Source organism: Mastigoproctus giganteus, chromosome 4 (assembly GCF_048544385.1).
Source record: "Mastigoproctus giganteus isolate SK-2022 chromosome 4, ASM4854438v1, whole genome shotgun sequence".
NCBI lineage: Eukaryota > Metazoa > Arthropoda > Arachnida > Uropygi > Thelyphonidae > Mastigoproctus > Mastigoproctus giganteus.
The window spans coordinates 173,024,040-173,037,713 of NC_143578.1; the positions used below are offsets into that span (position 1 = coordinate 173,024,040).

The window sequence follows — 13,674 nt, forward strand, 5'->3', positions numbered from 1 at the left end:
CTTCCATTAGGCATGGCACGTTGTTGTTAATAACTTTCCCATCTTACTATATCCTTTATCATTTATTTCTATGTTTTATTTTATTTTATAGTTGTATCCTGTTCTGTAGCCTTGCGCGTCCAGGTACATCTATTTTCTTTTTCTTTCTTTACCTTTTTCTTTTCCTTTCTTTACCTTTTTCACCTGTTTTATATACTATATATATATATATATATATATATATACATATACAGGCATACCTCGGTTAACGTTACCTCTGATAACGAAGCCTCGATATAACGAAATCCGCAATTTCAAGCCCCATTTAACATAAAAAAAATATTCCATTTTTGTTTAATCACCTGAAATCTAAATAAACTGAAGAAATTACGGAAACCTTTGGGGCTTCTCGTGGTTGGTTCGAGAAATTTAAAAAACGGGCCAGGATTCATAGTGTAAAATTAACAGGAGAAGCTGCAAGTGCAGATGTTGAAGCTGCAAATAAGTTTCCAGAAAAACTAAAGGAAATAATTAAACGTGAAAATTTTCCACCAAATTTGGTGTTCAATGTTGACGAAAGCGGTTTGTTCTGGAAACGGCTACCAACAAAAAGCTTCATTTCTATTGAAGAAAAATCGGCTGCTGGGTTCAAAGCAGCCAAAGACCGTTTAACGTTACTCTTTGGATCAAATGCCTCTGGCGATTATAAATTAAAATTGTTATTAGTTTACCATTCAGAAAATCCGAGGGCGTTAAAAGGTAACATAAAAATGAATTTACCTGTAATATGGAAAGCAAATAGAAAAGCGTGGGTTACCATGGAGTTATTTACTGATTGGTTTGTTAACCACTTTTGTTCTGGAGTAAAACAGTATTGTCAAAAAAACAACTTTGAAGAAAAAGCTCTTTTGTTGTTAGACAATGCTCCGGGACATCCTACTGATCTTAACACGTTGGACACATGCATTCCTGTCAAAGTTGTGTTTCTTCCAGCAAACACAACTTCCCTGATTCAACCATTGGATCAGGGAGTAATAGCATCATTTAAAGCTTATAATCTGCGTCGAACTTTAAGCAATTTAACTGAACTAGAGGATAAAGAGGAAATAACAGTTAAAACCTTTTGGAAAAACTACACCATTAAAAACGCAATAGAAAGCATTGATAGTTCTTGGAAAGAAGTCACTAAGAAATGCTTAAATGGAGTTTGGCGCAAAATATGGCCAGAAGTTGTACTAGAAGAAGAAAATAACATCCAAGAATTAGAAATGAAGTTATCCAGATGGCTCAATCAAATAGGTTTCGAAAATGTCGATGAAGAGGATGTTAGAAATTTATTGAATGCAGAAGATGATGGTTTTTCAGTGGAAGATTTAGAAAGCCTTGTTAGCAACGAAGACAAAGATAATGAAGGCGAAGTTAAAGAAGTACCTGCCGAAAAAGTGTTAACAACCAAAGATTTAAAAAGGTGCTTAAATGATATTGAAAACGTTTTAAATTTTTTTAGTGAAAATGATCCTGACTTAGGAAGAAGTGTTATAGTTAAGCGATCAGTGTTAAATGCAATAACTCCGTATAGGCAAAAAAGCATAAACAATCAACTTTAACCTCATATTTTAAAATGTGATTTCACTTTGTATGTAAGTTGACTGTTTATTTAATAAAACTTTTCTTTGTTCGAAAAAAAGCTTTTCATTTTCTTTACGTAGGAACGTATCCCTATTCTGGCCATAGTATTTTTACCTCTGAAAACGAAGTTTCGCTTAACGAAGTAATTTCGTGGAACGCATCCTATTCGTTAATCGAGGTATGCCTGTATATATTCACTCTCATTTTGTTAAAAAAAAAATTCCGGCCCGTCAGCTGCTTTCAGATTGTGCATTCGACCCACATGCAATTTGAGTGTGAGGCCACTGGTCTAGATGGTCCTGCATTACTTCTTTAACCGGTGACCCCATTATTTTCCCTGGAATAGACATTAACTGGTCTTGTCACCGTTTGATCCTCCTTTGTGAATTGTGAATACATTAGCACATCTCCCATCCACAGGGACCTCCTTTGAATCCAAAGATGTTCTCATAATTATGGCTAAGGGTTTGCTTACCTCCTTTGCTGCCTCCCTCAATATGACTGGATAGAACCTATCCACCCCAGGTGCCTTTCTTAGGTTTAACTGCAATAAATTCCCTTCCACTTTCCTTTAAGCTATTACAAAATCATTTAGCTCCTTGTTAGAGTTTTATCAAACTTGTGGCATCCCCTTCCCTAAAGAATTCCTTATGTGTGAATGTAGATTCATCAACAGTTAATGTGTGAAGGTTCATCAACAGTTAAACCATCAATATCAAGTGGAGCAATGTGATTCAACCCCTTCCTACTACTGTTAATATAAGTAAAGAAGTCTTTGTTGCTTTTCTTGGCTTTCTTTGCCAGAGACTTCTCATAATCTACCTTGGCTTGACTTACTTTCTTACTTGATTGCAGACTAGTTTATATCTACCATAGGTTTCTGTAGCATCCGGGAGAGGTCTGTCACTACTTTCTATAGTAACTACTTTCTGTAGTAATCCGGGAGAGACTTCTCTCCCAGGTTACTACTTTTTGGGGATTTGAACAAATAGTAACCTGAGAGAGAATGGGTGGGTTCCCTCATAGACTTCTGATTATAGTAAAGGGATAACCATCAGATGATTTGAAGTTCAGTGAACTCTTTCTGGCTTTGTCTGATAGTCTTCAGTATGAATATAGATCTGTATTTTTAATGTGGGCCCTGGGGAGAAATTATGTATTTTGTGTGTTTCATATTAAAATTTCAAATGGTGTCCATCAGTCACCCCTTTCTCTGTTTTTTTTGTTTTTTTTTTAATTTTTTCCTTAATCCCAAGATCAAAACCAATTAAGAGTTATATTAGGCAGTCAAAATATATTCTATGATAATATCATTGTCTAAAGTGCCTGGCTGCCAAGCTCTGTAGCCCATACATTGTCTTTCCTCCTACAGGTGATCATTTGCAGCTCTCAGTGAGCAGGATGCTTATATTTGGACTCTTTCAAAAAGATGACTTGTTTTAGGTGCAGTCTCCATACTTGAAAACACTGTATTCCAAGTGTGGTCTTACAAACTGTTGACCTACCTACCACTATGCGCCTCCAGAACCAGGTGGGAAAGAGCAGCAGTGCGTAGCACACACTTCTTGATTAGCCCGGGGTTCGAGCCCGTCACCACCAAATACGGAGGATGCGGAAAGGTCAGGGAATGACCACTGCATATCCCGGAGCAATATGGCCTTAGGTGCTAATGCTCCTAAAAACCAACAACAACAACAACCTACCACTATAAGCAAATGTTTGATAAATTATTGAGAGAACACCATGGGCCTTCTTTGCCACAGTCTATACTGCTTGGAGAACTTCAGGTCTGACCAAATCCAAATCCCTTTCTCCCTCTACTATTTTTAATTTATCCTCACTAGCTGTAAAAGTTATTTTGACATTGCTATTTCCTAAGTAAAAGCCCTTGCATTTTGTTAAAATAAAACATAGCCGCCACTTTTCTGACCATCCCTGAAGCTTGTCCAAGTCACCCTGAAGGAGTGCTGGTTGGTGTTGATCAATTAATCAATCTCCCAATCTTCAATATTATCTGCAACTTTTGACATCACACTCTCTATCCCTTCATCAATGTCATTTATGCAAAGCAGAAACAACAGTGGTCCCAGAACTGATCCTAGGAAACCCCCAGTTTTGATAAATTTTTTTTATATGCTTTTATGCAACTGTTCATATTAAAATACATTTTTTATTAAGCAAAATTGGTGAATGTTTTGTTTTGGAGCAGCAATTCTCGAAAAAAGTAAATAAAATAAATTCGAAATTTCTGGTGACAAAACCAAGTTTCTCACATTTGATGCAAATGTTATTACATTAACATTATAGATTATGGCAAACTCGGTTCCTTTGGTGGAAGTTTTTTTTTCTTTTTTTTGTCACTTCCTAATTTCTATTATACTCTGATTTATTTTAGATCATAGGTTTAAAGGTTTCAATCACAGAGAACAGTAAGATTTGCAATTTTATTTAACTGGAACATGCGAATAATTAATCCTCTGCAGGGCATGCAAAGTCAAGTTGCATACAGCGCAACAGCATGACTGCTCAAAAATTATAATCTTTACATGTTTGTACACACATTTCAAATTTTTACGCTAAAGAATGAAGCTTTGTTTTTGAAATATTACCTTCAGAATAAATGTTATAATCCACACCTCTGATCATTTTGCTAATATAGACAAGAGCTCCTTTTCTTCGCCTTTTGTTAGCTACTATTACACCATTTCTCAAAGCTTCCATACCATTATTTATATCATCCTGTAAGGGAAAATATAAATAATTAGTTAAACAAAAAAAATATTTATTTAAATTTGTTGTTATGGGGGTTTAATGGAGCATAGGCTACTATGGCTACAATGCATCTATTCATTTTTAATATAAGGAAATGAGAAATTTTCATAAAATCAGAAATGATTAAAAAGTCCAATTTGCTTCAGAAAGTTGAAAAATTCGGAAATTTGCTTTGTCACTAATGAGATTCTCCAAAGTTATTGGTTTATAAAGATTTACCAGTGATAGCACGGTTGAAGTTCTGTCTTGTCTATAGTAGGGGCAGTCAGTGAGAATATGTTTAACAGTCAGATTTATATAACAATGTGGACACTGTGGTGGATTGTTTCCTGTGAGTAAATAAAGATGGGTCAGATGGATATGACCTCTTCTTCTCGTCTTGTGTAGGGACAATGGAGCGCCAATTTTTTTTTTTTTTTATGTAAATCCCAAACACGAGAGGTATTAGAACCTATAGTACTTAATACCTCTGTAGTTCTCAGCTTCTCTTCCATTCTTTTGGTGAGTGCCCAAGTTTCATTTCCATAAGTCATGGTGGGGAGTATACATTGATTCATTATTTTACGTTTCAGACAAACTGGGATATTGCTCTTCAGTATGTGACTATATTTCCTGAATGCTATCCATCCAAAATTTATTCTTCTCTTGACTTCCAGCCATTTATCATTATTACAGCAAATAACTTGTCCCAGATAAGTATATGACTCCACCTTTTCAATTACTGCTCCTTCAATCATTATTTCCCTTTCTGTGGCATACTTGTTAATCATTACTTTTGTTTTAGCCATATTCATCTTTAGTCCAAAATCCTTACTAACTGTGCATAACTGATTAAGATTTTCCTCTAATTCTTTGGGATCGTGGCTTATGACCACAATGTCATCTGCAAATCGCAAATGGTTTAGGTACTCTCCGTTCACATTGACTCCTTTCTGCGACCAGTCTAATCTTCTGAAAGCTTCCTCAAGGGCAGCAGTAAACAGCTTTGAAGATATTGTGTCTCCTTGTCAAACTCCTTTCTCGATTTTAAATTTGCTACTGTCTTTGTCTAGTCTAATAAAGGAGGTAGCACTCTCATATATTTTCTTCAAAATCATAATATATGGGGTATCTATGCCTTGTCTTTCCAGTGCCCGAAACATTGCCTTATGCTGTATGGAGTCAAATGCCTTTTCATAATCCACAAATGCCAGGCATAATGGTGTTTTATATTCATTTGCTTTCTCCATTAGCTGTGATATTACGTGAAGGTAATCCATAGTTGAGAATCCTGTCCTAAAGCCAGCTTGCTCTTTCGGTTGATTCTCATCAAGTATTCTTTCTAATCTGTTAGTAATGACCCTTGTGAACAACTTGTAGATGTGGGATAACAAGCTAATTGGTCTATACCAATTACTAAAAACAGTTGGCAAACCATAAGATGGAAGCTTGTTTAGAAGACCTTTATGGCAAACATGACTGAAAGCCTTTGAGACGTCAAGAGCAACTACTTGTGTTTCAGAGAACCTTTCCATTGAATTAGTCCATAAATGGGTAACATAAGCCATAATATCAGCAGTGGATCGACACTGATGGAATCCATACTGGCGATCGTTGATCAGACGGAACGTTTCTAGGTAGTTTAAGAGTTGGCAGTTAATTGATTTCTCCATTACTTTAGAGAGAGTAGAAGTAATTGCAATGGGACAATAATTGGATGGGAGGGATTTGTCACCCTTTTTAGGAACTGGCTGGATATGAGCAAATTTCCAAGCAGAAGGAAAAACACCTTTGGAATAAGAAAGTGAAAAAAAGGCAGCAAAGAATAGGAGTAAGTTCAGGAGCACAGGTTTTCAGAACAAGTGGAGAAATACCATTGGGACCTGGAGCTTTCTTAGCATCAAGATTCGTCAAAATCCTTCTGACATCCTTTTGACAGAAGACCACAGGAGGCATTAAATGGAGCGTGTTAGGAATGGTGGGAGGTGTTTTACCAAAATCATTAATACATGAGTTGGAAGAAAAATGGGATGCTATTAGGTCAGCTTTATCCTTGGCTGAAGTGACAACAGAACCATCTGGTCTGGACAGAGGTGGGAGCAGAGATGGGCAAAATTTGCAGCCAATAGCTTTGGCAAGAGACCAGAATGAGATCAGAATCCTCAGCTACCATTAGGGCAAGAAGCAAGTTTTCTAATCTTAGCCTGTTCAAACTCTAGGTTGGACTGATTAATAACTGCTTTACAATTGTTGCGAGCTTTGGTGTAGGCAGAAAATGAAACTGAAGAATTAGAAACAAGCCAATTACGATATGCAACATTCTTCTCTTGAACAGCCTTAGCACATTTATTGGAAAAGAAAGGTTTAGATTTTAAAGTGGGAGTGTGGGATAAAGGATTCCATTCCTGCAAGAATAATTTCACTGACACGATCTGAGCAAACGTTGACATCAGAAGTTTTGAAACAGTAATCCGACCAAGGAAAAGAAGAAAAGAAATCTCGCAGGTCATCCCATTTTGCATTCTTGTAATGCCAAACAACAAGAGGTTGGGAACAGCCATGAGAAAAAGGCTTCATTGGAGAAGAGACAATCACCAAGTTGTTATCTGAAGTGCCTAAAGGGCCTCTCACTTCAACAAGAAGTACTTAGAAGGATTTTTTGTGAGAAAAAGATCAAGTGTGTTGGCTGTATGATTAGGATTGTCCGGTATTCTTGTAGGTAAATGAACAATCTATGCAAGGTCATTAGTAATTGCAAAAGCCTCAGCATCTCGACCAGCTGGGTCGGTGTGACTAGAAAACGGAAGCCAGCTGGAGTTGTGAACATTAAAATCACCAAGGAAAATTACCTCACTGTTAGGAAAGTTGGACTGGAGAAAGTCAAGTTCCAAAGAGAGGAAGTCAAAGAGCTCCAAGTGGTTAGTGGAGTTGGGAGAACAGTAGAGACAACAGATGAATTTGACACAATGAGGTAGAGAGATTTTAAGCCAGAGAAGATCAAAGAGAGGAGATTCCAAATTACCAAGTCTCTGAGAGGGACTATCAAGGTGAACAATCTGACTGGGTCGTAATTGTGCATATATCAGAACAGACATATGCACAATTACCACCTTTGAGGTGAAAGGAATCATACAGCGAATAATTTGGGCATCTGAGCTGAGCAGTATTTGAATCAACCGATAACTCAGATTCTGTAAGAAAAAGTACATGGGGTTTGGTAGACTGCAAGTGGAAATGGACATCGTTGAGATTAGAATTGAGACCATGTATATTTGTGAAATGAATTAGGAAGTGCTTGGGAGGTTTAGATCTTTTCACAGATAAGCTTGCTCTATTAGTTTGAAAATTCATGGTGTATTCAACAGTAAGAAAAAGTGGGTGGGACATGCTGTATGAAATAATGAAATATTTGAATATGGCATACACATGGTAAGAATATACCCAGATCCTTGACAACGTGGCCTCGACAATGCTCCCTGCATACACACTACTCGGGCTCCCTCCAGTCACTATCTGGCAGGTAGCAAGATAATACACTAGCTGATCCGGAAGCCTCCTAGAGAGTTATCAATAGGTTCGGACTGGTGTTATAACTAGCCGCCAACCTGCGAACCTCATTTTAGAGGTGTACCCTCGAAACGTAGGAATACTGGATCTCGCCACGATGTTCATCATAACCTGAAAAGTCATCAATCATACTGCATGATGGAAGATATAGGGAAGGGTTGACCGGAACTTAGCTCTAGAGACTAAACATGAGTTCACCGCTTCAAGCCTCCAATAAGCAAAGTGGTGGTATTGCACCGGTTGATGAGAGTCATCTACCACCTAGTACTGCCTGGTAACAATAAGGGGGCGGCATTCCTCCATGTTGTGTGGGCGCCACACCTCAACCCCTGCTTACGTTGGTTCTGATGACAATTTTTTTTTTTTCTTTTAACATGGAAGATGGGAAAATTGACAAAAATTTTGGCATTTATGAATAACTGACACAGATCAATTAGTTTTAAATTGGAATCAGAAATGGAAAACAAGCTGCTGTTTCTAGATGCAATGGTAATCAAACTAACAACTAATTAGGCAAATATATCTTAAAAAAAAAAAAAAAAAAACACAGATTCAGGTAATGTAATATGAAATTTATAATTAAAACCACCCAAAGATATTAAGAAAGTAAAAATTGAAACACTAACATACTGAGCAGACTGGGTATGTGAAGAGTGTTATACCCAAAAAAAAAAAAAAAAAAAAAACCTTAATAAACAACAGATTTCCAGGTAAAAACATTGACAATACAACTGAATATTAATTTCCCAAAATGAGATAAGTGCAAAATAATAAAAATGTTAATTTCAGAAAAGCAGTCATGGTGCCATATGTTAAAAGGTATAAGTGAAAAAAACAAAAAAGAATTTGCAAACCAGTGAATAGTACAGGAAGTTATTTCAAAGAATAGATTAATTATTTTACAATTATTTTGACTTTATTAACAAAACACATTTGTATGTGGCAAACTATACATTAGGGAAACAATTTGGAAATTAGATACAAGAAAGGGGAACACATAAAACATATTGAAAAAGGTGAGAATAATATTTCTGAAATTGCAGGATATGTATATATTTGTAAAAAGCCTTTTAATAAAAAGAATTTCATTATCATAGAGAATGAAAGGGATTTCACAAAAAGAAAAATGAGAGGCTATTTACATCATAAAATTTAATAATTACGCAAAAAACTGAAATAATAGTTGAAATATTGATATACGAGTGGGACTCTTCAGATATCAGTTATAATCATTTTACATGTGCAGTTCCTATAATCATGAGCATTCCTAGGAAATGTGGTGCCCATCGCAATTTGGTATCCCCTCAAAAAATTTATATTTTTTTGTTATAATTTTATTCATATAATGATAATTAATAACAAAAGTAAAACAATTATAATTATTGACAACAAAATTTAGATAATCACAATGTGATTATGTAAATTTGTAAATTTACTTTAAAAAAAAAAAGTATAAATTAAATTAATTAGAAAAGAAACAATGAAGTAAAGATTATACATACAAAAGTATTATGTTTATATATATTAACAAAGAAGAATACAATAATATAATAGTAAAAAACTAAACAATATTTATTCTTCTTGATTTTCTTATCGAAAAATTATAGATAATTTCAGAAATATTGAAACAATATCTTTTTCAATACTAATGAGACTCAAATTTGTTAACCTTCCTTGCGTCATTGTTAATCTTAAATAGTTCTTTACCATTTTTAATTTGGAAAAGCATGCTCTCCATATGTTATGCTGATAGGGAGGGTATGAGAAATATTCATATTGCAATAGAAACATTGGGAAACATAGCAAGATAGTTTGAAAAAAATATGCTGTAACACATAATATATGCTTCCATGTTTGGCTGTAAAAAAATTGACAAATTTTCTATTTCTTTATACATACACCTAAAGTTCATACCTAAAAAAAAAAAAAAAAGACATCAAGCTTCTTGAAAGGGTCCAAAGACAGGTAACTTGCCTGGTGAGATTGAGAAAAAGGCGTCCATATCAAGAAACACTTCGAATATGTTGGTTGCCCAGCTTGAAAACTAGGCACCTTAGAGGAGACTTGATTGAGGTGTTTAAGGCTCTGAGAGGCTTAAGTAAAATGAATGAGGATGAAATTTTCATGGTTATAAATGACTAGAACTAGGAGCCATAGTTTTATTTTAACCAGCAAGTTATAAATTACTGGAATTAGCATTAGTAAAGGCACATGATGCAACAAAGCAAGCTTATATAGCATCAGCCCAACAAAAAAAAAAAAAAAAAAACCTAATTTCACCCATCCACTCGCTTGAAATGTTTCTCTAGTTCTGCCTTGAATCTATTTAAGCTATGAACTTCTACAACTACAGATGGAAGTTTGTTCCAGCAATCAACCACACGCTGGCTACAGATAAACCTCTGCACATCTCTCCTACAACTGCCTTTCCCCAATTGAATTTATGTCCTATCAGGTGATTATTCTGAGCAAGAGGAAGAATATCATCAGCACTGACCAGGCTCAAACCATTCAAGGCTTCATACACCTCAATCAGATCACCTCGCAGGTGCCTAGTCTCCAGACACTATAATTTGCAAACATTTAAGCCTTTCTTCATAAGGGTAACCCTTTGTTCCATTCACTAATCTTGTTGCCCTTCTCTGCACTCACTCCAGCAGCTCTACATCCTTTCTAAAATGAGGCCTCCAGACCTGTATACAGTACTCAAGGACCTGACCATTGCCTAATATGAGGGGACAATCACCTCTGTAACCCTGCTAGAAATATTCCTGTATATCATTGACAAGACACCATGCAGACCATCTGTACTGAGCAGAAAACTTCATATCTGCCTGCACAATAACCCACAGGTCCTTTTCATTCTCTACAACTTTCAGTGTAATACCACACAGTTGATACATTATTCTGGGGATACTGCTTCCAATATGCAGTACTTTACATTTGTCAATGTTAAACTTTAGTTGTCACCTCTCAGCTCATCTGCTCAACTTTTCTAAATCCTGTTGCAGCAGTGTACTGTCATTAGTGTCATTAACAACCCTGCCAACCTTCATATCACCTGGAAACTTGGATATTAAGCCTGATATACCATCATCAATATCATTAATAAATACAGAAAACAATGGACCCAACACTGAACCCTGAGGGACTCCACTAATAACATTAGTCCACGAAGAGCAGTGTCCATTGATTACCACTCTGTCTTCTCCCACTCAACCATCCCTTTATCCATAGCAGTAATTTGCCTCCAATGCTCCAATTTGTGCAGCAGTCTTCCATAAGCAACAGTATCAAAAGCCTTTCTAAGATCCAAATATATGATACCAAAGTTATTTCCTGCATCTAGTTCGTTTGTGACTACATCATAGTATCCAATCAAATTGGTCAGACAAGACTTCCCCTTAACAAAACCATGTTTTGTTCAAGCTATAACTGAAGTCTTGTCTAGATGATCCTGCAGTGCTTCTTTAACCAGTGCCTCCATTAATTTCCACGGAACAGAAGTCAAACTAACAAGTCTGTAATTACTTGTGTCACCCTTTGATCCTCCTTTGTGAATTGGGGTCACATTTGCACATCTCCAGTCCATGGGTACATCCCCATGGAAGCTCTCATAATTATGGCTAAGGGTTCGCTTACTTCCTTTGCTGCCTCCTTTAATATAACTGGATAGATCCCATCCACCCCAGGTGCCTTTCTTATGTTTATCTTCAACAATTTCTCCTCCATTTATTACAAATTATCTCCTCTCAGTTATTACAAAATTATCTAGCTCACTGCCAGAGTTTAATTCACCTCTGGGATTCTCCTCCCTGAATAACTCCTCATGTGTGAATGTAGATGCAAAATACTCATTTAGTTTGTTGGTTACCTGAGCAGGATCATCAACAGATGAACCATCAATATCCAGTGGACCAATCTGATTCATCCCCTTCCTTCTAGAGTTTACATAAGTAAACTCTAGAAGTAAGGGGTTGCACTCTTTTCAGTTTTTTCTTTACATCCTTTGCCAATGATTTCTTGTAATCTGCCTTTCCTGCCTAACCTCCTTTGTGATTTGGTTACAGACCAGCATATATCTATCAGAGGCTTCCATGTCACCCATTAATTTATATGTATCCCATGCATTTTTCTTCTCTGCCACATGTCTCATTGGCTCCTCCATAGCCAGGTGGGCAGGAGCAGCAGTGCGCAGCACATGCTTCTTGATTAGACCGGGGTTCAAGCCTGTGACCAACACATACGGAGGATGTGGAAAGGTCAGGGATTGACCACCGCATATCCCCGGAGCAATATGGCCTTAATTGCTAATGCTCCTAAAACCCACATAACAACATGTCTCATTAGTTCATCTGACATCCATTTAGGCCTAAACCTTGAACAATATTTCTCAATTTGTATGAAAAGCCTAGTACCTTCCAAGATTAATTCTTTGAATGGTTTCCATTTTGAATTTGCTGTTTGTAACATCATCAGTTGGTCTCACTGTATAGAATTTAAATACAGTCTCAGACCTCCGTGGTGCCTCCGTAGCCAGGTGGGCAGGAGTAGCAGTGCGTACGGCACGCTTCTTGATTAGACTGGGGTTCGAGCCTGTGACCACCAAATACGGAAGATGTGGAAAGGTCAGGGAATGACCACCGCATATCCCTGGAGCAATATGGCCTTAGTTGCTAATGCTCCTAAAAACCAAATAACAAACAAACAGACCTCCGTAGTCTCATTTACGAAAAGAGGTAACTACCTGATGGTAGTTACCTCTTTGAGTAAATCCCACTTCAGCACACTGTGATCACTGCCACCTAGTGGTTCATTTATCTGCAGATTCTTAATACATGAAGAATCACTACTGATAATCAGATCAAGAGTATTACTCCCTCTAGTTGTCTCCCAAACATGCTGCTGTAGAAAACAATCATCCAATAAATCCACAAAAGACTTGCTAGTGTGTGTGTGAGTGACCAACCCACAAATTCCAGTCAATATCTGGGAAATTAAAATCCACCATTATAAGACTTTCTGATTTACTGGCCCACTCTATTTCCGTGTACAGTTGTTTATTATACTCACCAGAGTCATTAGGCCTATAACACATTCCTACTCTCAATTTTGATTTCCCAGTGCTTATGTCACACCAAACTGACTCGACACTGCACTATCCAGCCATGTCGACTGGATGTACTTCCTTGAATTTTATGTGTTTCTTAACTAATAGCATAACCCCTCCTCCCTTCCTATTCTGTCCATCCTTCCTGTACACACTCTATTCCCCAAATTCTATTTCTGCATTCCTCATATCTGTGCGACACCACGTCTCCGATATCCCAACAATATCTGCCTTTGATGTTTTGACCAACACCTCAAATTCATCAAATTTATTTGCCAAACTCCTAGCATTGGTGTACATGCAAGTATACATGTACCTATTCCTATTCGTAGCTACTCTAACACAGCCCCATGTGCTTACTTGTACTGCAATGACTCCCAGCAGTCTCTGAAATCCCCTGCATCTTGTTTTCCAGGCTGCTGCTCATGCCAATAGAAGCAGTGTAAGAATCATTTTCACTTCTGCCAGCGGCTAATGTTAATCTATTAGTCGATGTATCCCCACAAGCTAGCAGTTTTCCAACCCACCTAACACTGCCTCGATAGCATCAGCAAATATTCTTGAACCCTTTCTATTTAAGTGTATCCCATCCCTGTAGAAGCAGTCTCTCCTGTTAACAAGCACAGACCAGGCTGAGA

The 13,674-nt window shown here is 37.0% G+C and overlaps 1 protein-coding gene across 2 annotated transcripts in view; it reads right to left on the minus strand.

Annotated features, from left to right (window-relative positions):
• LOC150087207 (tetratricopeptide repeat protein 39B-like) overlaps positions 1-13,674 on the minus strand; it is a 349,901-nt gene that overhangs the window by 187,377 nt on the left and 148,850 nt on the right. For both annotated transcript variants that reach the window (XM_090371071.1, XM_090371072.1), the window contains exon 5: positions 4,218-4,347. In XM_090371071.1, coding sequence (XP_090227197.1) covers positions 4,218-4,347 — 130 coding nt within the window. The remainder of the gene's footprint in view (positions 1-4,217; positions 4,348-13,674) is intronic.